Here is a 27,887-nt window from a genome sequence, read left to right as displayed (position 1 = left end):
CTCCAGCCTGGGTAACAGAGTGAGACCCTGTCTCAAGTAAAAAATAAAATAACATAAAATAAAAACAATTAAAATGAAATAATAAAATAAAATAACATCAATCCACGGAACCCAAATCTTCACCCAAGGTAGAGTGACACCCTTACTAAAACAAGTATGATCATCAGCAACCAAATTAAACATGGTCCAAGGGAAGCGTGAATGAGGAAAGATTTGGTTATGCTCAGGCATTCGGACCAGTTTAACTGAGGTCAAATTTTTTCAGATTTTTCTTTTCAAAAGCTGGTTCTGGAGCGGAGTTCAGGAGCACGTTCTTCATAAAGAGGCTCTTTGTGGGTCGGCCCTGGTGGGCGGGATTTCATTAATCTCACCAACCTCGTTATCCAAGATGTTGAAAATGCAGCATCGATCAACGAATCAATGAACGAGATCCTCGGTCTCATGAAGTCAGCTTTCTGGGGAAGCAGAAAAGAAACACAAATAAACAAGGAAATAAACGCCTGAGCTGGAAACAAGATGGCGTGAGGGTCAGGTTCCTTGAACTCACGTTTTCTTCTTTTTTTTTTTTTTTTTTCTTTCTGAGATGGAGTTTCACTCTGTCGCCCAGGCTGGAGTGCAATGGTGCGATCTTGGCTCACTGCAACCTCCGCCCCCCAGGTTCAAGCGATTCTCCTGCCTCAGCTTCCTGAGTAACTGGGATTGCAGGCACCTGCCACCATGCCTGGCTTATTTTTGTATTTTTAGTAGAGATGGGGTTTTACCATGTTGGCCAGGCTGGTCTCGAACTTCTGACCTCAAGTGACCCACCCACCTTGGCCTCCCAAAGTGCTCAGATTAAAGGCATGAGCCACCACACCCGGCCGAGCTCACGTTCTTGAGTCACCATCTGTCCTTTATAGAGAAGCAGTTTGGAGATTTCGTCCTATGTGTCTGAGGCCAGGTGCTATGGCTCACGCCTGTAATCCTAGTACTTTGGGAGGCTGAGACGGGAGCATTGCTTGAGCCCAAGAGTTCGAGATCAGCCTGGGCAACACGGTGAGGCTCTATCTCTTCAAAAAATAAAAAATTAGCCAGGTGTGGTGGTGCATGCCTGTGGTCCCAGATACTCACGAGGCTGAGGCAGGAGGATCACTTGAGCCCAGGAGGCCGAGGCTGCAGTGAGCCATGATTGCATCACTGCACTCAGCCTGGGCAACAGAGCAAGACATTGTCTCAAAAAAAAAAAAAAAGGGTGTGAATCTCTTTTTGGCAAAGCAATCTGACATGTTGCTTGTTTCAGAGAATCAGCTTATTTTCAACCTAAAAGCCAGCTAACTCTCACAGGGGAATACTGTATGTGGTGACTACTGCAGTGTGTGTTTGTGTGTTAAAGACTGCTTTGTCATGCAGACTACAGCTCCAGCCTCACCTCACTGTAATTTACTGTGGATATTTTGCATTATGCAGGCAGCACCTTGTACCCGACAGAAGAGTTTGGTGGGGGGCGGGGGGAGGGTCCAGTCCCAACTCAGGTGTGCTGTAAACTGGCTGACCTCAGATGAACCTTGTTATACTGCTGAGCCCAGGTTTTCTCAACTACAACCATAATAATAAGACTTTGCCTCTAAGTTTAACATGGGGAATAATGACCGTATGAAAATATAGACAGCCTGGGCAACACTGTGCGACACAAATTTAAAAATTAGCCAGGCACAGCGGCTCACGCCGGTAATCCCACTGCTTTGGGAGGTAGAGGCAGGAGGAATGCTTGAGGCAAGGAGTTTGAGACTAGCCTGGGTAACATAGCGAGACCCCATCTCTATGAAAAAGTTAAAAAGTTAGTGAGGCGTGAAGTGTGCGCCCGTAGTCGCAGCTACTTGGGAGGCTAAGGCAGGAGGATCCCTGGAGCCCCAGAAGTTCGAGGCTGCAGTGAGCTATAATCGCACCACTGCACTGCAGCCTGGGTGACACAGCAAGACTATGTTGCCTCTGCTGGTCTCGAGACATCCTTGTAGTCTGCTGTCTACTCCACGAAGGATGTAGTTACGTTGATAATCTTCATTGTTTTACAGATGAGGAAACTGAGGCTTGAACGATTTACCCAAAGTTAGCAAATGGTAGAGCTGAGACTTGAAGCAAACTGACTCTAGCATGTTCATCTTAACTCCCTGGAGACAAGGAGCTCAGCACCCAGTGGCCTGGCTGTCTCCAGGAGTGAGGAATGGGAAAAAAAAATTGCAACCTGGCTCACTCTTTTGTCTCCAGCGGCAAGAGACAGAAATGGATATTTCAAGATGTTGTTGTTATTATTATTATTATTATTATTGAGGCAGCATCTCCCAGGCTGGAGTGCCATGGCATAATCTTGGCTCACTGCAACCTCCACTTCCCAGGCTCAAGCGATCCTCCCACCTCAGCCTCCTGAGTAGCTGGGACTGCAGGCACGTGCCACGTCCAGCTAATTTTTTTTGTAGAGACAGGGTTTCACTATGTTGCCCAGCCTGGTCTCGAACTCCTGAGCTCAAATGATCCTCCCAAAGTGCTGGGATTACAGGCATGAACCACCATGCCCAGTCAAGACATTATTCTTTCGTAAACATAGTTGCTCTTAGCATATGGTTCTCAACTGATGGGCGTGTGTGTGTGTGTGTGTGTGTGTGTGTGTGTGTGTGTGTGTGTGTGTGAAGTTCTCTCTGGAAAAGTTTTCTCTGGGAGAAAATTCTACATTTCACTGTTTTACATTTCAAAGTTGCCAGTTTGTTAAAAAATCAGGCTGAGAAGGAACGCGTTAGGACAAAAATGTGAAAGACTGTCATTAAACAAGAAGACGAAGGATGGAATTTTAGACTTTGCAGAGAATTCTTGGATCAACCCATGGACGCGGTGGCTGATTTTAACAGGAGCTGCAAAGAGTCTAATCCCTTTCGTCACAAATGCATCTGGGGCCAGAGCCTGATTTCCTGCTGCCCTTGGGGGACTTTTTAATCAGTTTTTTTCTCCAAGCTTAGCATATACATCAAATCCCAGGTCCACACTGACCCCCACTCTGGGCTGGAAGGGCCTGACCTCTCCCGAGAGTGGGGGTGGAAGAGAAGCTGGGAAATACAAAGTCATTCGATGGATGTGACACTGAGCACAGGTTGACCATCAAGCCAGGGAGGAGGCCTTTATGCCCGAAAGCCCCTGAGCCTGTTCCAGGGATGGGGTGAACCACTCCTGTACCCACCCAGGCTTGCCTAGGTGTGTTGTGTGCCAAGGAAGCTTCAGGGAAGAGAGGACAGAGAGGTTGGATGTCTAGGAGTTGTTCAGTAAAGTGAACAGAAAGCGAATGTTCCAGTCTGGGAAAGTAAAATCACATGAAAGAGGAACGCGGATTGTCACAGAAGGTCGAGGGCCGGGCTAAGGAAAGGAAAAACCACACGCTCGAAATCCTGGTCAAAGCACGTCCACCTTAATGGGAGAGAAGCACCTTCCTCCACTGTGGGGCCAGGCCAGGGCCAGAGCCCCGGCTGGGAGTGGATCCTACACTTGCTTTTTTTTTTTTTAATTGTGGTAAAATATGCATAACATAAAATTTGCCGTTTTCGCTATTTTTGAGGGTACAATTCAGTGGCATTTATTACATCAAAAATATTGTGCAACCGGGCTGGGCACGGTGGCTCACGCCTGTAACACCAGCACTTTGGGAGGCCAAGGCGGGCAGGAGGTCAGGAGTTCAAGACCAGCCTGGCCAATGTGGCAAAACCCCGTCTCTACTAAAAATACAAAAATTAGCTGGACTTGGTGGTGTGCACCTATAATCCCAGCTACTCAGGAGGCTGAGGCAGGAGAATTGCTTGAACCTGGGAGGCAGAGGTTGCGGTGAGCCGAGATCGCGCCACTATACTCCAGTTTGGGCAACAGAGCGAGACTCTGTCTCAAAAAAAAAAAAAAAAAAAGAGAAAAAAACAAAATATCGTGCAACCGTCACCATCCATCTCCAGAACTTTTCCATCTTCCCAAACTGAAACTGTCCCCATTAACCCTCACTCTCCATCCCCCTTACCCCCAGGCTCTGATAACCAACATTTTACTTTTTTCCTGTCTCTATCAGTTTGACTATTCTAGGTACCTTATGTAAGTGGAATCATGCTGTATTTGCCTTTTTTTGTTTTTTGGAGTTTTGCTCTTGTTGCCCAAGCTAGAGTGCAGTGCGCCACCACGCCGAGCTAATTTTTTGTATTTTATTAGAGACGGGATTTCACCATGTTGGTCAGGCTGGTCTCAAACTCCTGACCTCAAGTGATCCACTTGCCTCAGCCTCCCAAAGTGCTGGGATTACAGGCATGAGCCACGGCGCCCAGCTGTGACTGTCCGATTTCACTCAGCATAATGTCCTCAAGGTTCCTCCATGCAGTAGCAGGTGTCGGCATTTATTTCCTTTTCAGGGCTACATAATATTTCATTGTATGGATAGACACATTTTGTTTATTCATTGGTAGGCAGACTCCTGCATTGCTTCTACCGCTTGGCTATTGTGAATAATGCTGCGATGAACATGGGTGTACAAATATCTGTTGAGGACGGGTGCAGTGGCTCAGGCCTGTCATCCCAGCACTTTGGGAGGCCGAGGTGGGAGGATTGCTGGAAGCCAGGAGTTTGAGACCAGCCTGGCCAACACAGCAAGACCCCATCTCTACAAAAAATAAAAAACTTAGCTGGGCATGGTGGGGAATGCCTGTAGTCCCAGCTACTTGAGAGGCTGAGGCAAGAGGATTGCTTTAGCCTGGAGGTTGAGGCTGCAGTGAGCTATGATCTCGCCACTGCACTCCAGCCTGGCGGACAGAGTGAGACCCCATCCCCCCCAAAAAAAAAGAGGTTAAAAAATCCCACAAATATCAGCTGGAATCCCTGCTTTCAATTCTTTGGAGCATCTACCCAGAAGTGGAGTTGCTGGAGCTACATTTTTTTTTTTTTTTTTTTTTTTTTTTTTGAGACAGAGTCTTGCTCTGTCACCCAGGCTGGAACGCAATGATGTGCTCTCAGCTCACTGCAACCTCCGTCTCCCAGGTTCAAACAATTCTCATGCCTCAACCTCCCGAGTAGCTGGGGCTACAGGCGCCCACCACCATGCTTGGCTCATTTTTGTATTTTTAGTAGAGACAGGGTTTCACCATGTTGGCCAGGCTGGTTTCGAACTCCTCACCTCAATTGATCCACCTGGTTCGGCCTCCCGAAGTGCTGGGATTACAGGCATGAGCCACTGCGCCTGGCCTACTTTTGTTTTTGAAGTGAGTTGGGGTGGGCCTGGGTTGCTCAAATCCCAGTATAGCACTGCATAGGATATATCACTGTCCTCAGTTCTCAGAACTTGAGTCTCCTCAGCTGTGAAAAGGGATAGTGAGAATAGTGGCAATCACAGGGTTGCTGTGAGAGATACTTAAGATTTTGTAGAAACACCCACGCAGGCTGGGTGTGGCGGCTCACATCTGTAATCCCAGCACTTTGGGAGGCCGAGGCGGGAGGATCACTTGAGCGCAGGAGTTCAAGACCAGCCAGGGCAACACAGTGAGATGTCATCACCACAAAAAAATATTAAGTTGGGTGGGCGTGGTGGTGTGCACCTGTAGTCCAAGCTACTCGGGAGGCTGAGGTGGGAGGACTGCTTGAGGCTGGGAGGTGGGAGGTCGAGGCTGCAGTGAGCTGTGATTGTGCCCCTGCCTTCTATCCTGGGTGACAGAATGAGACTCTGTCTCAGAAAAAAAAAAAAAGAAAAAACAAAAAAGAAATTATGACTTCAAGACCCAAGGAAAATTGCCTGTTAAAATTTTTTAAAATAATCTTTTAAATAAAAATTTTAAAAGAGAAACACCCATGTATTGTGGACATTGTACGGTGCCTGGCACCTGCTCAGCTTTGAATCATTTCTGCCATGATGTTGCCATCAAATCCCCAGGGAAGGGGAAGCAGGCGCCCTCATGGCCACCAGGGGGCGCCGCTGCCACAGCTCTGAGTCCCGGCTGGGCCAGGCTGGCATCTCCACTGCCCATCACCTCCCACCATTGTCCCCTTCCGTCTTCAGGCTGGGCCCCCAGTTTCTCCTCTCACCCACTCTGCTATTACTCCACACTCCCATCCTTCCTATGTCCTTACTTTCACCCAGGATCAGAAAGTGCCCCACAGTGTCCAGGCCACATCACCTTGTCCCATGACCTATGTCCCATCCCTCCCAAGGGAAGCTTCAGCACATACCTTGCACCATTTACCTGGCCCAAGAGCTCTCCCCCCGCAGGTAATGACCTTGTCCCTTTTCCCTCTGGATGGTTTCTGTGAGGGTCAGGTGAGGTCATGTGTGGGGAAGTCCCTCATAGACACACACCAGGGTCTGGTGCAACAGCTCACACCTGTAATCCCAACACTTTAGGAGGCCAAGGCAGGAGGATCGTTGGAGGCCAGGAGTTCAAGACCACTCTGGGAAAAATGGCAAGATCCCATCTCTACAAATAACTTAAAAATGAGCCAGGTGTTGAGGCATGAACTTGTAATCCCAGCTACTCAGGAGGCTGAGGTGGGAGGGTCTTTCGAGGCCAGGAGTTTGAGGCTGCAGTGAGCTATGATCGTGCCACTGAACTCCAGCCTGGGTGACAGAATGAGACCCTGTCTCAAAAATAAATAAATAAATAGGCAAATAAAAATCAGCCAGGTGGGGTGACACAAGCCTATAATTCCAGCACTTTGGGAGGCTGAGGCAGGAGGATTGCTCGAGGTCAGGAGTTCAAGACCAGCCTGGGCAACATCTCTACAAAAAAATTTAAAAATGAACCAGATGTGGTGGTGGGCAACTATAGTCCCAGCTACTCAGGAGGCTGAGGCAGGAGGATCACTTGAGGCCAGGAATTCAAGGCCATAGTGAGCTATGATTGCACCACTGCACTCCAGCCTGGATCACAGAGTCAAACTGTGTCTCTAAAACCAAACCAAACCACAGCCCAGAGGTGGTGACAGGGTTGGGACAGCTGCAGTGAGCCTCAGGCCAGGGGCCCATGCCTTCCTCGGGAGCTCTGAGGAGTCCTTCCTGGTCAGAACACACTCCGGGAATTGCATTTTTCCAGCAGGGCTGGAGAGGTGTCCACAGGCCTGAGCAGACCCCGCCCCTGGGAGAGAGGCCTGTGGGCACCGAGGCCAACTCTAAGGGGGTAGCTGCATTTGTAGCCCAGCTCCTGGGCACTTACTAGGCCCGAATGTGGGCTCCGCGTGGCCGGAGAATTGGAAAATGCAGATTTTTTTTTTCCACAGGAAATCTCCAAATGTTTGAATATTGGCAGTTAGTTACAATTATTTTCAAACTCTTCATGGGCCAGTCAAGGCAATCTACAGCTGGGCTTGGCCTGTGGGTACCATTTTGCAGCCTCTGATGGAAGCTTCTTGAAGACACTGGTCAATGCTAATGGTCAATCCCTCGCAGCACTGACCACAGGGATAACCTGAGTTTTAAGCTGCCTGGGTGATCTTTATTTTTATTATTAATGTTTTATTTTTTTAGGGGCAGGGTCTTGCTCTGTTGCCCAGTCTGCAGTGCAGTAATGTTATCATAGCTCACTGCAGCCTTGACCTCCTTGGCTCAAGCAATCCTCCCGACTCAGCCTCCTGAGTAGCTGGGACCACAGGCCCCTTCATTTTCTACAGCAGAAACTTGGTGATCAGCATAAATCAATGCCACATGAAGGTGAGCTGGGAGGGAGACAGCAGTGATTTAATGTCATCAAGTTGGCCAGGTGCAGTGGCTCATGCCTGTAATCTCAGCACTTTAGGAGGCGGAGGCAGGCGGGTCACGAGGTCAGGAGATCCAGACCATCCTGGCCAACATGGTAAAATGGCATCTCTACTAAAAATACAAAAATTAGCCAGGTGTGGTGGTACGTGCCTGTAGTCCCAGCTACTCAGGAGGCGGAGGTTGCAGTGAGCCGAGATCGCGCCACTACACTCCAGTGTGGGTGACACTGGATTATTTATTCAAAAATAAATAAATAAAGTCATTAAGTACACTAAAGGACAGGAATGGCTTTAACCAGTTTGTGGGTGTGAAGAAGAGAAAGGGGACTAAATTATATGTGTAGAAAATACGTTTTTGAGGCATTTCACAGTGAAAGAAAACGATGAAAAGAAGAACAAATGGCACAAAATAACAGCTATTTTAACATAGGGCAGATCAATGAATCTCTGAACACAGGAGAAAACCTGTTATATAACCACAGGGAAAATACTGAAGATTCTACAGGAAGACTTAGCAATCGAGGTCTTAGTGGGGACAGCAGAGCAGAATCAAAGGACAAATGAAAATAGACGGTCCGGCATATGGCTCATGCCTGTAGTCCCAGCTACTTGGGAGGCTAAGGCAGGAGGATTGCTTGAGCCCAGGAGTTTGAGACCATCCTGGACGACATAGGGAGACCCCATCTCTACAAAAATTAAAAAAAAAATGAGCTCAGTGTCATGGCATGTGCCTGAAATAGCAGCTACTCAGGAGGCTGAAGTAAGAGGATCACTTGAGCCCAGGAGTTGGAGGCTGGAGTGAGCTATGATCACTCCATTGCCCTCCAGTCTGGGTGAAAAAGCAAGACCCTCTCTCAAAACAAGAAAAAAGAGGGCCAGGCGTGGTGGCTCACGCCTGTAATCCCAGCACCTTGGGAGGCAGAGGTGGGAGGGTCATCTGAGGTCAGAGGTTCAAGACCAGCCTGGCCGGCCAACATAGCGAAACCCCACCTCTACTCAAAAAAAAAAAAAAAAAAAAAAATTTAGCCGAGCATGATGGGGGCACATACTTGTAATCCCAGCTACTCAGGAGGCTGAAGAAGGAGAATCGCTTGAACCTGTGAGGTGGAGGTTGCAGTGAGCCAAGATCGTACCACTGTACTCCAGCCTGGGCAACAGCCAGAGTGTCTCAAAAAAAAAAAAAAAAAAGACTATGCCTTTCTCTAACATCCAAATACAGGAAAGGAATTGTGTAGTGATATGTGCAGGTGGCAGGATCACTGAGGCATCTCAAGGTTTAAGGACAAATGTCCACAGCTGCTTGCAAAGATCCCAGGCTTTTTTTTTTTTTTTTTTTTTTTTGAGTTGAGTCTCGCCCTGTCACCAGGCTAGAGCACAGTGGTGCAATCTCAGCTCACTGCAACCTCTGCTTCCCGGGTTCAAGCAATTCTCCTGCCTCAGCCTCCCAAGCAGCTGGAACTACGGGTGCCCGCCACCACACCTGGCTAATTTTTAACAGAGACGGGGTTTCACTGTGTTAGCCAGGATGGTCTTGATCTCCTGACCTCATGATCTGCCCACCTTGGCCACCCAAAGTGCTGGGATTACAGGCGTGAGCCACCACGCCCATCCAAGATCCCAAGATTTTAAGAATGGTTGCTTGAAACAAGAGGCCATCCGGCCAGGCGCCATGGCTCATGCCTGTAATCCCAGCACTTTGGGAGTCCAAGGCGGGTGGATCACCTGAGGTCAGGAGTTTGAAACCAGCCTGACCAACATGATGAAACCCAGTCTCCACCAAAAATACAAAATTAGCCAGGCATGGTGGTGGGCGCCTGTAATCCCTGCTACTCAGGAGGCTGAGGCAGGAGAATGGCTTGAACCTGAGAGGCAGAGGTTGCAGTGAGCTGAGATTGTGCCACTGCACTCCAGCCTGGGCGACTAAGACTCCATCTCAAAAAACAAAACAAGAGCACATCCATGGGTTCTGCTTTGCAGACTTCCAGGAGCCTCATCCCCCCGCCCCCTGCAGGCCACCCACTCACCTGGGAAGCTCCACGTCCTTATCTCTTCCTCCTCCATCCGTGGCTCCTTCCACTGCTCCAAACTGGAGATCACAGCTGGTTTGCTGACTTGACACCCTGTTCGGGAGAAACGGTTAAAGGATTTGTGCTGAGCCAGCTGGGCCTTCCAAGCAAGCAGACAGTTCAGCCTGCAAAACAAAAGGTAGACGTCTCAGCCACAGGGAGCTGTTTCGCTCAGCAGGTAACTTCACAAGGACTCCAAGTGAGATCGAGACTCTGAGCACTGAAACCCAAGGCCAAGCACTTTTATTTTTGACACAGGGTCTTGCTCTGTTGCCCAGGCTGGAGTGCAATGGCACAATCACAGCTCACTGCAGCCTCAACCTCCAGCACTCAAGTGATCCTCCCGTCTCAGCCTCCCGAGTAGCTGGGACTATAGGCAGGCATCACCACCCTCAACTGATTTTTAAATTTGTTTTGTAGAGATGGGGTTTTGCCATGTTGCCCAGGCTAGGCTTGAACTTGGGCCTCAAGTGATCCTTCCATTTGAGACTCGCAAGTAGCTGGGACCACAGGCACATGCCACCATGCCTGGCTAATTTTTTATTTTTCATTTTTATAGATCGGGTCTTGCACCTGTGGCTCAAGCAATCCTCCCACCTCGGCCTCCTGAAGTGCTGGGATCACAGGCATGAGCCACCATGCCCAGCCTAGCACTTTTAGTGCGTGAACAGTTTCCCAGTTTTATACGACTAAGAAAAAGAGTTGATGTAACCCGAGGACCACGGGGAAGTCTTCCTCACCCACAGAGAGCAGATGGCTGTAGTTCTCCAGCATCACATCCCAGTACAGGGTCCTCTGCTCCAGGTCCAGCTGCTGCCACTCTTTCCGGGTGAAGCCCACAGCCACATCCCCGAATGACAGTGACCCCTGGAACAGCACATGGCTGATTAATGTGGAGTGGTTGGCACTGGGTACCACGGCAAAGGCGTGGAGGAGATTGATCTTACCACCTTCCAAGGTCAGCTTTCCCTATATTAGGTTATATGGGAAGCTGAGCACACCCCTAACTTTCTACTACACTTTGTGGAAGAGAAAAAAAAAAAAAAACATTAGAAAAAAAATCTCGACTGGGTGCAGTCGCTCACGCCTGTAATCCCAGCACTCCGAGGGGCTGAGACGGGTGAATTGCTTGAGGTTAGGAGTTTGAGACCAGCCTGGCCCACATGGTGAAACCCCGTCTCTACAAAAAATATATTAGATGGACATGCTGGTAGGTGCCTGTAATCCCAGCTACTAGGGAGACTCAGGCAGGAGAATCGCTTCAACCCAGGAGGTGTAGGTTGCAATGAGCTGAGATCCTGCCCTTGCACTCCAGGCTAGACAACAGAGTGAGACTCCATCTCAAAAATAAATAAATCTCACTACTGGATCTCCATTTATTCCTTCAATGATCAAGCATCTTTCAAGGACCTGGCACGCTGCTTGTGTTCTACCAGGCGCTTAGGCTCGAGGGCTGAACACAAAATTGTTCCTGTTCTAAAGGTACTTAGAAGTGTTGCCGCCAGATGAACACATGAAGACAGCTGTACCGTAAGATTACACTGTAGGCGGTGGTAGACATGTAGTTACATACAGAATGGGCACGAGGAAGACAGCAGCCAGATATAATGCACTGTCAAGTGAAGCTTCCTAGGAGGTCACGGGTGAGCGCAATCACCAAAGAGTGATGTGATGTCTGAAGGATATCCCTAGCAAGATGCCTGGCACTGGCAAAGGAGGCACAGAAAAGTCTGGTAGGAACTACAAAGAGAATGAAAATGCAGGTGTGAGGTGTGTGCGGGAGAGGGAGAGAGTGTACCAGCCGCAGGCAGAAGTGACTTTTTTTTTTCCCTGTAGGAAACGCAGACTCCCACCTCACGGTATTTAAGGAGGGGAACTACAGATGATCTGATGTGGAAAAAAGGTGGGAGCCGCCGGAAGGGAGGATAGCAAGAGCTAAATTAACACACGATTCTAATCCTCAGTGTAAGCTAGTGCTCAAAATTAAAACAGCAAGAGAAATGCAGGGAAGGGGCTCCACAGACGCAGAACAGGGCTTGGCCTCCTTCACCCCTCCCATCCCCTCTCTCCATGAATTGAAGAACCCCATTTAAACATCTTTAATTTATATCTATTAGAAGAAAATATGAGGGTGTGTATATATATATATATTATATAATATATAGACATTATATTTATGTATTATATATAGATATATATATAGAAAGAAAGAGAGATTTTCTATTTTGCAGAGGGAGTTCCACTCGTCACCCAGGCTGGAGTGTAGTGGTGCAATCTTGGCTCACTGCAACCTCTGCCTCCTGGATTCAAGTGATTCTCCTGCCTCAGCCTCCCGAGTAGCTGGGATTACAGGCATGTGCCACCACACCTGGCTAATTTTGTATTTTTAGTAGAGACAGGGTTTCTCCACGTTGGTCAGGCTGGTCTTGAACTCCTGACCTCAGGTGATCCACCTGTCTCAGCCTCCCAAAGTGCTGGGATTGGAGGTGTGAGCCACTGCCCCTGGCCTTAGATCTTCTCTTTTTGAGACAGGGTCACTGTCCAGGCTGGAGCGCAGTGGTGTGATCACGGCTCACTGCAGCCCCTACCTCCCGGGTTCAAGTGATCCTCTCACTTCAGCCTCCCGAGCAGCTGGGATTACAGGCATATGCCAGCTCGTTTCATTTAAATTTTTTGTAGGGTTGGGGTCTCACTATGTTGTTTAATGAAAGTTTAAATAATTTGAAGGAGATCAGACAGGGTGGCTCACGTCTGTAATCCCAGCACTTTGGGAAGCTGAGGCAGGTGGATCACTTGAGGGCAAGAGTTCAAGACCAGCCTGGCCAACATGGTAAAACCCCATCTCTACTAAAAATACAAAAAAAAAAAAAAATTAGCTGGGCATGGTGCCAGGCACCTGTAATCCCAGCTACTCAGGAGGCAGGACAAACACTTGAACCCAGGAGGCGGAGCTTGCAGTGAGCCGAGATCGCGCCACTGCACTCCAGCCTGGGTGACACAGCGAGAGACTATCTCAAAAAAAAAAAAAGCAGGTGAGAGTTGGGGGGCTTTCGTCACTGTGGCAGAGGTCAAGGGGGATGCTGGGTAGAAAGAGCTGCGGTGGGCCCCCCGGACACATGCTGCTTGGGTGGTGAGGGATGTTCATAGGCAAATGGGTGACCCAAAGTATCCCCAATGGTGAGACAAGTGCACGCAGAGGAGGGGCAGGAAGCAGGGCACAGCCCGGGAGCAGCAGCAGGGACCGGGAGCTATGTGGGAGTGGGGAGAGGCAATCCACAAAGAAGCCCAGAGCCCTGATCACCCTACAGACCCTGGGTTCTCTTCCAGACCACACTCTGATCTCTAGAAAACTTATGAGCAAGGGCTAAAGGCTGCTGAAGCCAGTGCCTTTTTTTTTTTTTTTTTTTGAGATAGGGTCTCACTGGCCAGGCACGGTGGCTCACGCCTGTAATCCCAGCACTTTGGGAGGCTGAGGCGGGCGGATCACAAAGTCAGGGGATCGAGACCATCCTGACTAACACGGTGAGACCCCGTCTCTACTAAAAATACAAAAAATTAGCCAGCGTGGTAGCACATGCCTGTAGTCCCAGCTACTCGGGAGGCTAAGGCAGGAGAATGGTGTGAACCCAGGAGGCGGAGCTTGCAGTGAGCCGAGATCACGCCACTGCACTCCAGCCTGGGCAACAGAGCCAGACTCTGTCTCAAAAATAAATAAATAAATAAATGAATGAATGAATGAATGAACGAAATAACCCAAGGGTCTCACTGTGTTGCCCAAGCTGGAGTGCAGTGTGTAATACCGGCTCACTGCAACCTCCGCCTCCTGGGTTCAAGTGATTCTCCTGCCTCAGCTACCCGAGTAGCTGGGATTACAGGCACATACCCAGCTCATTTATGTATTTTTAGTAGAGACGGGTTTTCACTATGAGGCCAGGCTGGTCTCGAACTCCTGACCTCAGGTGGTCTGCCTACCTCAGCCTCCCAAAGTGCTGAGATTACAGGCGTGAGCTATCACGCCTGGCGTCTATGTAGTGTATGTATATGTATATACATTATATATATAGTCAATGTAGTTTACATACATGTCTAGTATATATATAGACAATGTCTATGTAGTTTTTATACATATACAATGTCTACATAGTTAATACATATGTCTTTGTAATTTCTATGTAATTTATTCATATCTAATTTCTATATAAACATAATTTCCATGTAAATATATAATTTCTATAGATATGACTCTCATGGGTTTATTAATGATATAACATATGAAAAGCACAGAGACCACGGAAGTGCTGGACAGACAGCATTTAACCCGGTCATTGTCATCTTTAGTACACAGATTGCCCTAACAGGGAGTCATTTCCAGTGGGACTCGACTTCCTACAAAACAGTGGCTTCTGGCCGGGCGCGGTGGCTCACGCCTGTAATCCCAGCACTTTGGGAGGCCGAGGCGGGTGGATCACGAGGTCAGGAGATCAAGACCATCCTGGCTAACACGGTGAAACCCCATCTCTACTAAAAATACAAAAAATTAGCCGGGCGTGGTGGCGGGCGCCTGTACTCCCAGCTTTTCAGGAGGCTGAGGCAGGAGAATGGCGTGAACCTGAGAGGCAGAGGTTGCAGTGAGCTGAGATCGCGCCACTGCACTCCAGCCTGAGTGACAGAGCGAGACTTGGTCTCAAAAAAAAAAAACAAAACAAAAAACAAAACAAAAAAAAAACCAACAGTGGCTTCCGAGAAAGATAGCGAGTGAAACCTCCAGCTTCACAGACAGGGTGGGTGTGACTCGCCACCTTGTTCTAGCCTCTCCTACTGCTCTGAGACATTTCTGGTGTGAAACACCCAGACATTCCTGGCTTCACAAAGCACAAAGAAACCCAGGCTCTGTGAACGTTTTCCTTCCTAGAGTGGACAGTGGTAATGTTCACGAGGCCTCATCTTCCTCTGGGACCAACCCCTTCCTGCCCCTGTGCACAGCTGCCTGGACAGAGGGCCTAATACACCTGAGCTAGGCTGGACCCATGGAATCCTCCCCCCAAAGAGCTTTCAAAACTGGATCAATGAAGGGAGATTCAGTCCCTCACCGCGGTAGAACTTGCAGCTGTGAGGAGAGGAGCTGGGGCTACGTTATTTCTGGGCACATAGACAACATCAGCATGAGAAGAAAGTCACAGAAGCGCCAGGCGCGGTGGCTCACGCCTGTAATCCCAGCACTTTGGGAGGCTGAGGCGAGCGGATCACGAGGTCAGGAGATCGAGACCATCCTGGCTAACACGGTGAAACCCCCGTCTCTACTAAAAATACAAAAAATTAGCCGGGCGTGGTGGCGGGCACCTGTAGTCCCAGCTACTGGGGAGGCTGAGGCAGGAGAATGGCATGAACCCAGGAGGCAGAGCTTGCAGTGAGCTGAGATTGTGCCACTGCACTCCAGCCTGGGCGACAGAGCGAGACTCCGTCTCAAAAAAAAAAAAAAAAAAAAAAAAAAAAAAAAAAGTCACAGAAGCAGAGAACAGGGACCAAATATTCCTGGCAATACCTGGTTTGCCGGATGCCTCTGGAGCCCGACTGCACACCTGCTCTTCCCAGGGCTTGCGTGCTGCCTTATAGATTTTTTTTTTTTTTTTTTTTTGAGACAGGCTTTCCCTCTGTTGCCCAGGCTGGAGTCCAAAGGCACGATCACAGCTCATTGCAGCCTCGACCTCCTATGCTCAAGTGATCCTCCCACCTTAGCCTCCCGTGCAGCTGGGAGTACAGTCATGTGCCACCACGCCTGGCTAATTTTTGTATTTTTTGTAGAGAGGGGGTCTTGCCACATGACCCAGGCTGGTCTTGAACTCCTGGCCTCAAGCAATCCTCCTGCCTCACCTTCCCAAAGTTCTAGAATTACTTTTTTTTTTTTTTTAATCCTAACTGACTTCTAGTTGGATTTCTGGCTCTTACAACTTCAAGGATTAGAACTTCTAACCAGTGCGCTCCATACTCACACATTCCTAGAACCCGAGGTGAAGAGCGGAAGAAGGAGAATGCTTCCAGGCTGATGGAAAACACTGATGTCACTCACATGCAAAGAGAGCTAACAGCCAAGTGGGCAGATCACCTGAGGTCAGGAGTTCGAGACCAGCTTGGCTAATATGATGAAACTCCATCTCTAAAAATACAAAAATTAGTCAGGCATGGTGGCACATGCCTATATTCCCAGCTACTCGGGAGGCTGAGGCAGGACAATCACTTGAACCTTGGAGGTAGAGATTGCAGCGAACCAAGATCGTGCCACTGCACTCCAGCCTGGGCGACAGAGCAAGACTCCATCTCAAAAAAATTTTAATTAAAAAAATAAAAACCATTATGGCAAGCAATTTCAGATGAGATCAGGCACGTTCACGGTGGGGTGGCAGTAGACATGGGAGGCCGTTTCAAGAACATGCAGTTCATTCATTCGTTCCTCTAGATAATGCAGTGTTACATCCAGGTCACTTGGTGTGGCACAAGGCTGTCTCTGTCTCTGGAGACCTGAGTGTTCTGCATCCCCAAACAACCAGAATCACAGACGGCTGCTTTGGCATAATATCTGCTGTTTATACAGAGAGGAAGAAAAGTCACAAGAGATTTCCTGTTGTGTTTCTTTCAAGGTGGTTGTTATTGAGGAACGGGTCTGCCACATCTTACATACAAAGATCAAATCTATCTTTAAAACTTGAAAGAGCTGTATTTCCCCTGAGAAGTAGACACGGTTGTCCAAAACGACAACACAAGTCATATATTAGATGGAATCCACCTGCCTTAAGTGACAGGAATGTCAGATATAAATTTACAAGGCATCAGGCTGGGCGCAGTGGCTCACACCTGTAATCCCAGTACTTTGGGAGGCCAAGGTGGGCAGATCACTTGAAGCCAGGAGTTTGAGACCAGCCTGGCCAACATGGTGAAACCTCATCTTTACTAAAAATACAAAAATTAGCTGGGTGCGGTGGCAGTTGCCTGTAAGGAGGCTGAGGCAGAAGAATTGCTTGAACCCAGGAGGCAGAGGTTGCAGTGAGCCAAGATTATGCCACTGTACTCCAGCCTGGATGATGGAGTGAGACTCCGTCTCAAAAAAAAATTTACAAGGCATCTCACAACTGCAGCGGCCTCTGCAGTCTCCCCACCCTGTCCTTCCCACAGCTGTGATCTTCCATTCTCTTCCTGTTTTCACTGATCCTGACTTCTGTTTGCATTTTATCAGATTTTTTTTTTTTTTTTGAGACAGAGTCTCACTCTGTCACCCAGGCTGAAGTGCAGTGGTGTGATCTCAGCTCACTGCAATCTCCATCTCCCGGGTTCAAGCGGTTCTCCTGCCTCAGCCTCCCAAGTAGCTGGGATTACAGGCACCCACCACCATACCCATCTAATTTTGTGTTTTTAGTAGAGACATGGTTTCACCATGTTAGCCAGGCTGGTATCGAACTCCTGACCTCAGGTGATCCGCCTGCTTTGGCTTCCCACAGTGCTGGGATTACCAGTGTGAGCCACCATGCCCAGCCTTTATTAGAAGGCACGTTCTTATGAGCATCTGAAATCCCTGCTGAAGAAGTGCAGTAGAAAGAAATGCCACACTCACCTGGGCCATGGTTGTTCCTTGCTGTTGTGGGAAAGCAGGCATCTGTGAAGGCAGACATCGGGGTGGGGAGAGAGGATGTGAGGCCACGCTTGCCCACAGGCTCCCGATCAACTGCTGAGACCACTCCCCACCCCACCCCTCGCGGGCACAGGTGGGAGAAAGCCTTCTCTGAAGGATCCCCCTTATCAGAGAGCAAAGCCCTCACCTTGGAAATGTCATAGGGACTCAATCTCGTGAGGCCTAACTTGGATTTTTGTTTTGTTTTTTTGAGATGGGGTTTCATTCTGTCGCCCAGGCTGGAACGCTGAGATGCAATCATGACTCAGTGCAGCCTTGGACTCCCAGGCTCCAGCGATCCTCCCACCTCAGCCTCCCGAGAAGCTGGAACTATAGGTATGTCACATGCCCAGCTGATTTTTAAGTTTTTTGGTAGAGACTGGGGTCTCACTGTATTGCACAGGCTGGTCTCAAACTCCTGGGTTCAAGCAATCTGCCCACCTCAGCCTCCCAAAACCTTGGGATTACAGGGGTGAACCACCACGAATGACTGGAGTTTTTCTTAATGAATATGTGTATCTGTGTCTCAGTAACCAATGTGCAATTTACTACAACCCCTACCCATTACCCAAAAATGTAATTATTAGAAATCTATTCTGAAGAAACAGGCCAGATGCAGAGGCTCACGCCTGTAATCACCATAATTTGGGAGGCCGAGGCAGGTGCATCACCTGAGGTCAGGAGTTCAAGACCAGCTTGGCCAATATGGTGAAACCCCATCTCAACTAAAATACAAAAATCAGCCAGGTGTGGTGGCACGTGCCTGCAATCCCACTCAAGAGGCTGAGGCAGGAGAATCTCTTGAACTTGGGAGGCAGAGGTCACAGGGAGCTGAGATTGCGCCGTACCACTGCACTCCAGCCTGGGCAACAAAGCGAGCTTGCATCCCCCCCAAAAAATAAGAAAACTTTTTTGGGGGGATGGGGTCTTGCTCTGTTGCCCAGGCTGGAGTGCAGTGGTACGGCGCAATCTCGGCTTCCTGCGACCTGTCCCTGTAATCCCAGCTACTTAGGAGGCTCAGGCAGGAGAATTGCTTGAGCCTCGGAGGTGGAGGTGGCAGTGAGCTGTGATCGCGCCACTATACTCCAGCCTGGGAAACAGAGTGAGACTCCATCTAAAAAGCCAAAACATATATATATATAGAGTGAGACTCCGTCTAAAAAGCCAAAACATATATATATACAGAGTGAGACTCCGTCTAAAAAGCCAAAACATATATATATATATATATACACGCTTTTTGTAGAGTCAGGGTCCTGCTATGTTGCTCAGGCTGGTCTCGAACTCCTGGCCTCAAGTGATCCTCCCGCCTTGGCCTCCCAAAGTGCTGGGATTACAAGCATGCATCACTGTGCCCGGCCTGTTTCTTGTTTGTACACATCAACTACAAACTACAGCACATGTAATAAGTTTGTAAACATACATCTATAAAGAAAAAATTCTGGGCCAGGCACAGTGGCTCAAGCCTGTAATCCCAGCACTTTGGGAGGCCAAGGTGAGTGGATCACTTGAGGTCAGGAGTTCGAGACCAGCCTGGCTAACATGGCAAAACCCTGTCTCTACTAAAAATACAAAAATTAGCCGGGTGTAGTGGTGCACGCCTGTAATCCCAGCTACGCAGGAGAATTGCTTGAACCCAGGGGGTGGGGAGGCTGCAGTAAGCCGAGATCACACCACTGCACTCCAGCCTGGGTAACAGAGCGAGATTCCATCTTAAAAAAAAAACAAACATAAAAATAAATTAATTAATACAAATGCTCCCTGGGTGCTCATGAGAAAGATCGGGGCTGGGCAGAAGACCAGAGAGACTTCCTTGGGAGTGAAGGTCTGGAGGAGGGATGTGGCTGCCCTGGAGGGAAACACGCGAAGCCCCCTCCAGAATTTTCTCTCCTGAGGAACAAAAGCCTCAAGCTGCCAGGGGAATGGCAGTCAACCCTGTTGCCCCCAGAACACAGGCAAGACCTTGTGCCTTCCTCCTTGAACCAGGGACAGGAATATGTCCTGGGCTCAGGCTTAAAGGTCTCCTGACACGAGGGGAGGGACAGGATCACTGTGACTCAGAGACCCAGGGCCCACCCTGGACTGAGAAGACAAAGAGAACCCCTCCACCCACAGGCCTGGAGACGCAAGCAGCAGCCGTCAACACGAGGAGGGGATCAAGAGCGGAAGGACCCATTCGCAGCAGCACAAAGCGATTTTACAGAATTGTGAAGCTAGTGGCCCGCTGAGGTAACCATGGTGACAAGCCCACCGCCCACTCGACTCCTGGCTGGACACAGCTCAACCACCCTCCAGCCCTCCCTGCTCCTTACACAGTAACAGCTCAGCAGAACTGGTTCATGTCCTCGTCTCTGCTGTCCTACGCAGGTCTAGCCTTCAAGACTAGCCAGAGATGGAAACGGAAAAAACAACCCACTGAAAAGAAGCAAAGCAACAAACAGATGTTAATTCCATCTCAGGTCAGCATCAGCAAGTGTATGTCACGGAGATGCGCTGCAAACGAATACAAAATCCAAAACCAAAAAGACACAAGGAAGAGAAACCAGTACATCCTCCATCACAGTAAAAGATTTTTTTCTTTTTTTGAGACAGTGTCACCCAGGCAGGCTGCAGTGCAGTGGCGTGATCTCAGCTCACTGCAACCTCCACCTCCTGGGTTCAAGTGATTCTCCTGCCTCGGCCTCCCAAGTAGCTGGGATTACAGGCATGTGCCACTACGCCCAGCTAATTTTTGTATTTTTGGTAGAGATGGGGTTTCACCATGTTGGCCAGGCTGGTCTTGAACTCCTGACCTCAGGTGATCTTGCTGCCTCGGCCTCCCAAAGTGCTGGGATTACAGGCATGAGCCCCCGCACCTGGCCATGTTCCTCCCTTCTTTTTAAATTTCTGCTCATTCTCTTTTACCTTTGGGGGTTTGCTCTTTTTTTCTCTTTTTTAAATATCTTTTTCTGGAAGACACAGACTGGACAATGGGGGTGGATGCTCCCTATTCTTTTTTCTATGGAAGCCACCTGAGCTAAATGTCATTAAGTTTTACTCCTTGTATTTAACATATGTATTAGGACTAGCCGGATGCAGTGGCTCACTCCTGTAATCCCAGCACTTTGGGAGTCCGAGGCGGGCAGATCATGAGGTCAGGAGATCGACACCATCCTGGCTAACATGGTGAAACCTCATCTCTACTAAAAATACAAAAAAAAAAAAAAAAAAATTAGCCAGGCTTGGTGGCGGGCACCTGCAATCCCAGCTACGTGGGAGGCTGAGGCAGGAGAATGGCATGAACCTGGGAGCTTGCAGTGAGCCGAGATCGCGCCACTGCACTCCAGCCTGGGCATCACAGCGAGACTCCATCTCAAAAAAAAAAAAAAAAAAAGTATTAGGACTTTAATAATATGTTAAAAAGAAAAAACTAAAATCAATTCTTGGAAAGGTTTGATTAAATCTAATAAAATAATTGGTTTGTATTTAAGATTAATAAAATCGACCAGAAGTCAGGCACAATTGAGTAAGAGAAGGCAAAGATAAACCATTTGTGCACATGAAAAAGACAATTTCAGATATGGTCGAGGTTTATAATTGTAAGATTACTATAAATAATTGCCATAAATTCAAAATTAAATGGGATACTTTTCTAGAAAATATAAATTACTAAAATTGACTGACAAACAGAAAACCAGAATAAACCACTCAACATTAAATGAAATGGATTCATCCTAAAAAATATAGCCACTGGGGAAACACCAGGAATTTTACCACATTCTACTCAAGATTTTTGCAGTGTTCTTAAGACAAAGTGAATTTATATATAAAATATATGAAAAAAATGCTAAAAATAAATAAAGACAACCCCAACAGAAATATACGCAAAGGTGATAAACATACAAAGCAATCTTATACACTGTTTATGCCTACACTTCTGTCTACTAAATAAACAAAAACAGATATATAGCAATTTTGGCCAGACACAGTGGCTCATGCCTGTAATCCCTGCACTTTGGGAGGCCAGGGTGGGTAGATCACTTGAGGCCAGGAATTCGAGACCAGCATGGCCAACATGGGGAAACCCTGTCTCTACTAAAAATACAAAAATTAGCCAGGTGTGGTGGTGGGCGCTTGTAATACCAGCTACTTGGGAGGCTGAGTGTGAGAATCACTTGAACCCAGGAGGCACAGGTTGCAGTGAGCCGGGATTGCACTGCTGCACTCCAGCCTGCTGCACTCCAGCCTGGGTGACAGAGTGAAACTCCATCTCAAAAAAAAAAAAAAAAAAAAAAAAAAGGGCAAGCATCAAAAGCAATCCTGAATACTAAAAGAAAAATACATACATTCCATAGATCTCACTGACTCAAAAAATAAAATTAGAAAAGAATGCAAAAAAATATTTAAACCACTAAATATGAAATGAATCCATACTCAAAAGTATTCCCAAAGAAATACCAAGCCTATGTTTTTTAGGAATTTTATCAAACTCTTTTCAAGACTTTTGCAGTGTGTATAAGTGGCTTATTTGGGTTTTGTATATGTCAGTCAATTTTAGCAATTTATAATTTTCTACAAATGTGTCTTAATTTCAGATTTATGCCATTAATGATTTATAATAACATCTCACTTTTTATAAACATCTACTGGCCAGGTGCGGTGGCTCACGCCTGTAATGCCAGCACTTTGGGAGGCCAAGGCAGATGGATCACCTCAGGTCAAGAGTTTGAGACCAGCCTGGTCAACATGGTAAAACCTTGTCTCTACTAAAACTACAAAAAAATTAGCTGGACATGGTGGCGCATGCCTGTACTCCCAGCTACTCAGGGAGGCTGAGGCAGGAGAATCGCTTCAACCCAGGAGGTGGAGATTGCAGTGAGCCAAGATCATGCCACTGCACTCCAGCCTGGGCAACAGAGGGAGACTCCATCTCAAAAAAAAAAAAAAAAAAAAAGGCCAGGCACGGTGGCTCATGCCTGTAATCCCAGGGAGGGCTGAAGCAGGCGGATTGCCTGAAGTCATGAGGCTGAGGTGGGCAGATTGCCTGAGGTCAAGAGTTCGAGACCAGGCTGGCCAACATAGTGAAACCCCATCTCTACTAAAAATACAAAAAAATTAGCCGGGCATGGTGGCGTGCGCCTGCAATCCCGGCTACTCCAGAGGCTGAGACAGGGGAATTGCTTGAACCAGGGAGATGGAGGTTGCGGTGGAGCCAAGATCACGCCACTGCACTCCAGCCTGGTTGACAGAGCAAGACTCCGTCTCAAAAAAAAAAAAAAAAAAAAAAAAAAAAAATCTACTGTATCTGAAATCATCTCTTCCATTCTAAAATAGCTGATTTCTATTCTCCCTCGATCAGTGCAGACTGAAGTTTGTCTAAATTTATTAGTTTTAAATACAAATCAAATTTTTGTTTGTTTTTAACAAATCCTTTCCAATAAGTGATTTTAGCTTTTTCTTTTTAACTTTTTACTTGAGTGACTTGAGACTCAAAGGAAAGTCTCAAGAATAGTACAAAGAATTTCCAAATACCCTTCTCATCTAGATCTCCCAAATATTAACATTTTACCACATTTGTGCAGGCAGCTGGAGGGACTTCAGGGCTGATGAAAAAGGTCCCACCACAAGGTGGCAGAGTACACACGAGCGGCACCTGAGCGAGGCTTTGTGCAGGCAGGAAGGCCCTCACGCTAGAGGCCATCCCAGGGCTGTAGCACAGGGGCCATTACCCGGAAGGAGAGGGGGCAGGGCCAGCTCCTGGGTATCTCTGAGAGCCTTAGGGTCTTTTTTTTTTTTTATATGGAATCTCGCTCTGTTACCCAGTCTGGAGTGCAGTGGCATGATCCCCAACCTCCGCCTCCCGGGTTCAAGCAATTCACCTGCCTCAGCCTCCCGAGTAGCTGGGATTACAGGCCCCTGCCATCATGCCTAGCTAATTTTTGAATTTTTGTAGAGACAGGGTTTCCCCATATTGGCCAGGCTGGTCTTGAACTCCTGACCTCACATGATCCGCCTGCCTCAGCCTCCCAATGTGCTGGGGTTAAAGGCATGAGCCACCGCGCCCAGCTAGCCTTGGGGTCGATAGCCACATGGTTTGTCTTATACATGGCCGGCAGATGTTGGGTGCAGTTTCCCAGGTATGCACAGCAAGAGATCTCTAAATGACCACAAATCTGCATGTACTTGGGCTATGATTCAAACAATTGGGCCAGGCATGGTGGCTCACACCTGTAATCCCAGCACTCAGGGAGGCCAAGGTGAGAGAATCCCTTGAACCCAAGAGTTCAAGGCCAGCCTGGGCAACATAGCAAGACTCGTCTCTATTAGAAAATAAAACAGGCCAGGTGTGGTGGCTCACGCCTGTAATCCCAGCACTTTGGGAGGCCAAGGCGGGTAGATCACCTGAGATTAGGAGTTCAAGACCACCCTGGCCAACATGGTGAAACCCTGTCTCTACTGAAACTACAAAAATTAGCCAGGTGTGGTGGTGGGTGCCTGTAATACCAGCTACTGGGGAGGCTTAGGCAGGAGAACCACTTGAACCCAGGAGGCAGAGGTTACAGTGAGCCGAGATCACACCACTGCACTCCAGCCTGGCCAACAGAGCAAGACTGTCTCAAAAAAAAAAAAAAAATTATTCAATTTAGGTTTAATGTCTCATGATTAGATTCACGTGATATATCTGTGGCAGAAATTTTTTTGTTTTAACCTGCTCTATTTTTTTAAGTGGGATAACACTTTATTCCATAAAACAGAGTAAATGTTCTTCTCTTCTTTTTAATTTCTCCTCATGTGCTTTTACCTTTGCAGGTTTGTGCTTTTTTTTTGCTTTTTTTTTTTTTTTGAGACGGAGTCTCCCTCTGTCGCCCAGGCTGGAGTGCAGTGGCACGATCTTGGCTCACTGCCAGCTCTGCCTCCCAGGTTCACCCCATTCTCCTGCCTAAGCCTCCCGAGTAGCTGGGACTACAGGCGCCCGCCACCACACCCGGCTAATTTTTTGTATTTTTAGTAGAGATGGGGTTTCACCGTGTTAGCCAGGACGGTCTCTATCTCCTGACCTCATGATCTGCCTGCCTCAGCCTACCAAATTGCTGGGATTACAGGCGTGAGCCACCACGCCCAGCCCTTATTATTTTTTCTATGCTAACCACCTGAGCTGAATGTCATTAAGTTTCATTCTTTTTATTTAATACATATATTAGGACTACAATAGTAAGTTAAAAAGAAAAAAAACAAATCAATTATTGGAAAGGTTTTATTAAAGTTAATAAAATAACTGGTTTGTATTTAAGATTAATAAAATCGACCAGAATCCAGGCACAATTAAGCAAGAGAAGCATGAAAAAGACAATTTCAGATATGGTCGAGGTTTGATTTTTATTTTTTTGAGATAGGGTCTCACTCTGTCGCCCAGACAAGAGTGCAGCGACGTGATCTCGGCTCACTGCAACCTCTGCCTCCCAGGCTCAAGCGATTCTCTTGCCTCAGCCTCTTGATTAGCTGGGATTACAGATGTGCGCCACTACTGCCCAGCTAATTTTTTTTTTTTTTTTGGTATTTTTAGTAGACACGGGGTTTCACCATGTTGGCCAGGCCGGTATCCAACTCCTGACCTCAAATGATCCACCCGCCTTGGCCTCCCAAAGTGCTGGGATTACAAGCGTGAGCCACAGCGCCTGGCCATGGTCAAGGTTTATAAGATTACTCTAAATAATTGCCATAAATTAAAAATTAAATGGGACACTTTCCTAGAAAATATAAATTACTAAAATTGACTGGCAAACAGAAAACCAGAATAAACCACTCAACATTAAGTGGATCCATCCTAAAAAATACAGCCATCTGGGAAACACCAGGAATTCATCACATTCTACTCAAGATTTTTGCAATGTCCATAACTCAAAGTGAATTTATATCTAAAATATATGAAAAAAATGCTAAAAATAAGAAAAAGACAACCCCGAAGGAAACACAGGCAAAGGTGATGAACATACAAAGCAATCTTATACTGTTTATGGCTATACTCCTGTCTAGTAAATAAACAAAAACATAGATCTATGTCAATTTTGGCCAGGGGTAGTGGCTCACGCCTGTGATCCCAGCACTCTGGGAAGCCAAGGTGGGTGGATCACTTGAGGTCAGGAGTTTAACACCAGCCTGCCCAACATGGGGAAACCCCGCCTCTACCAATAATACAAAAATTAGACAGGTGTGGTGGTGGGCGCCTGTGATCCCACCTACTCGGGAGACAGAGGTTGCAGTGAACCCAGATCAGGCCACTGCACTCCAGCCTGGGCAACAAGAGACTCAACCGCCCAAAATAAAGGATATATAGCAATTTTAAGTTTCAGTTTAATCTCAGTGAGGGAGAGTACAAAGGGTCGTCAACAGTATTTAGGAGGTTTTAGTTCTGTAGAAAATCTGAACCCAGCATACTTTTTTTTTCACATCCATTCGGTTCAGAATGAAGTAAACTTTTGACATCTGCTCAATTTGGCTCATGAGTACAAAGTACTCCATTTTCTTTTACTTTGCTGTGTATTTAGATCTCTTCCAATATTACTAATCAAAAATAGCAAAAAAGAATTATGGACATGTCACAGGAAAAGTTCCTTCAGGCTGGGCAAGGTGGCTCATGCCTGTAATCCGAGCACTTTGGGAGGCCGAGGCGGGTGGATCACGATGTGAGGAGTTTGAGACCAGCCTGACCAACATGGTGAAACCCCATCTCTACTAAAAATACAAAAATCAGCCGGGCGTGGTGGCGCCCGCCTGTAATCCCAGCTATTTCGGAGACTGAGGCAGGAGAATCGCTTGAACGGGGGAGTTGGAGGTTGCAGTGAGCTGAGATCGTGCCACTGCACTCCAGCCTGGGTGACAGAGTGAGACTCGGTCTCAAAAAAAAAAAAGGAAGAAAAAGAAAAAAAGAAAAACCTCTTTCAGTAAGACCCAAGTGCGAGTCGTGACAGAAAAAACAACCACCACAAAAACATTTGGTCTTCACAAGATTTAAAACCATAGTACCAGTTTCATTCTTTCCCCAACTCAAGTCAGTTTCATCTTAAAAAAAAAAAAAAAAATCAAAGACAACCTCTGCTAACTCCATCACATCACACCACCCCGAGTGTTACTCACCTTTCTTCACCAAGGGCTGGAAAAGAACAGTCTGCACAGAACTGGTGCAACCGCCTCCTTCTCCAGTCTGCAACAGAGATGCTTGCACTGTACCACCTTCATCTGGCGTCTCCCGTCTCCCTACTCAATTTTCTCACACCCTCGATCCAACCCTCATAACTCTACTTCCTGCAGGGATGCTTTGACCAACACCCAAATATGATCCTGCCTCTGCCTTGAAGTACTGCATTTGCAGCTGGAGCAAGAGGGAGACCCCAGCCTTAGACCATGCCGGTCAGCCCCCCACCCCGCCCCCAGCCTCACGGCTCCGGGCACTTCCCCTGTGCCAAGTCCTCAGTACCACCCATCATTACCCCTTAGGGATGCTCCTCCCTGGTCCTCAAAGATCCTATTGCCCTTTCATCTGCAACATCTTATTTTTAAGTCTAATCTGAAGTCACTCTTTCCCCAGTTGAAACTGATCGTCCCTCCCCTGGGTGTCCATGCATCCTGATAGTTGGGGTAACTAACAGGGCGCCTACCCCTGAATCGCCCCATGTTAACGTGACCAACACCTCTGTAGGACTGCATCCAACGAGGGACCCCAGCTCTCTGCTCCCCCATATCGGACCCAGGCAGTCAGTAGATGTTTTGAATGAGCCCAGACGCCTGAAATAACCCCTCCACATCCTGCCTTTGTTTCCCTCCTAGCTCAGTGCCCACCACTGGAGCTGCGATCTGGGGTCTGCATGAGCCAGCTAGGAGAGAAAGAAGGGGGTTACCCTCTGCAAGAGACAGGGACTTTCCCCAACAGCCCCCCTCTTCCCCCTAGAGACCCAGGCACCGCAGTGCAGTGGAGTTCAGGGGCCTGGATGGGCAGAGAAGCTCCAGGGGAAGGGACGGCAACAAGCCCACTCTTGGGGAAGAGCGGGGTCCCCTGTGCAGAGAACAAGCCCACAGCTCACCTGCGTCTAGGTGGTCACAGCGGCAGGTACCCTTCGCGAGCTTCCAGAGGACGGTGGGGTCCGAGGAGGCAGAGCTGCGGGGAGGGGCAGTGAGATAAGGGGCCAGCCGCTGCCCGGGACCCACTACCTGTAGCGTCCCCCAGCCCAACTCGGCAGTACCCGAAAACCCGCGGAGACATCTGGAGGAGCCGCCCCCAGGACCCCAGTGCAGTGCCGGCTCTGCAGCAAGTGGGTGCCGGCCACGCTCGCGCTCGGCACAGCCCCGGAGCCAGGGCGCCGCCCCTCCAACGCTGTCTGAGGCGTCAGTCGCCGTGGGAACAGCCTGGGGTCCGGAAGTGCGCGCATTGCAGTCCTGCACCTCAAAACACTGCG

The 27,887-nt window shown here is 48.1% G+C and overlaps 1 protein-coding gene across 4 annotated transcripts; it reads right to left on the bottom strand.

Moving 5' to 3' along the window:
• Window positions 1-386: 386 nt before the first annotated feature.
• LOC100596047 (zinc finger protein 300-like) lies at window positions 387-27,887 on the bottom strand. Of its 4 annotated transcripts, XM_030796716.1 has the most exons (6): window positions 27,516-27,887; window positions 26,572-26,638; window positions 19,770-19,872; window positions 17,401-17,442; window positions 10,538-10,664; window positions 9,645-9,851 (listed from the first exon to the last, which is right to left on the bottom strand). In XM_030796716.1, exons 4-6 carry the CDS (start codon window positions 17,440-17,442, stop codon window positions 9,652-9,654), a joined length of 369 nt encoding a protein of 122 aa, XP_030652576.1. In that variant the 5' UTR covers window positions 19,770-19,872; window positions 26,572-26,638; window positions 27,516-27,887; the 3' UTR covers window positions 9,645-9,651. The 4 variants fall into 4 exon arrangements, 3 of the variants coding, with proteins under 3 accessions (XP_030652577.1, XP_030652576.1, XP_030652575.1); XR_004026471.1 differs by lacking the exons at window positions 9,645-9,851; window positions 10,538-10,664 and adding an exon at window positions 16,097-16,374; XM_030796717.1 differs by lacking the exons at window positions 17,401-17,442; window positions 19,770-19,872; window positions 26,572-26,638; window positions 27,516-27,887 and adding exons at window positions 387-455; window positions 15,788-15,938 and having other exon boundaries at window positions 9,756-9,922.

Source organism: Nomascus leucogenys, chromosome 17 (assembly GCF_006542625.1).
Source record: "Nomascus leucogenys isolate Asia chromosome 17, Asia_NLE_v1, whole genome shotgun sequence".
NCBI lineage: Eukaryota > Metazoa > Chordata > Mammalia > Primates > Hylobatidae > Nomascus > Nomascus leucogenys.
This window is presented reverse-complemented; position numbering and strand designations above follow the sequence as displayed.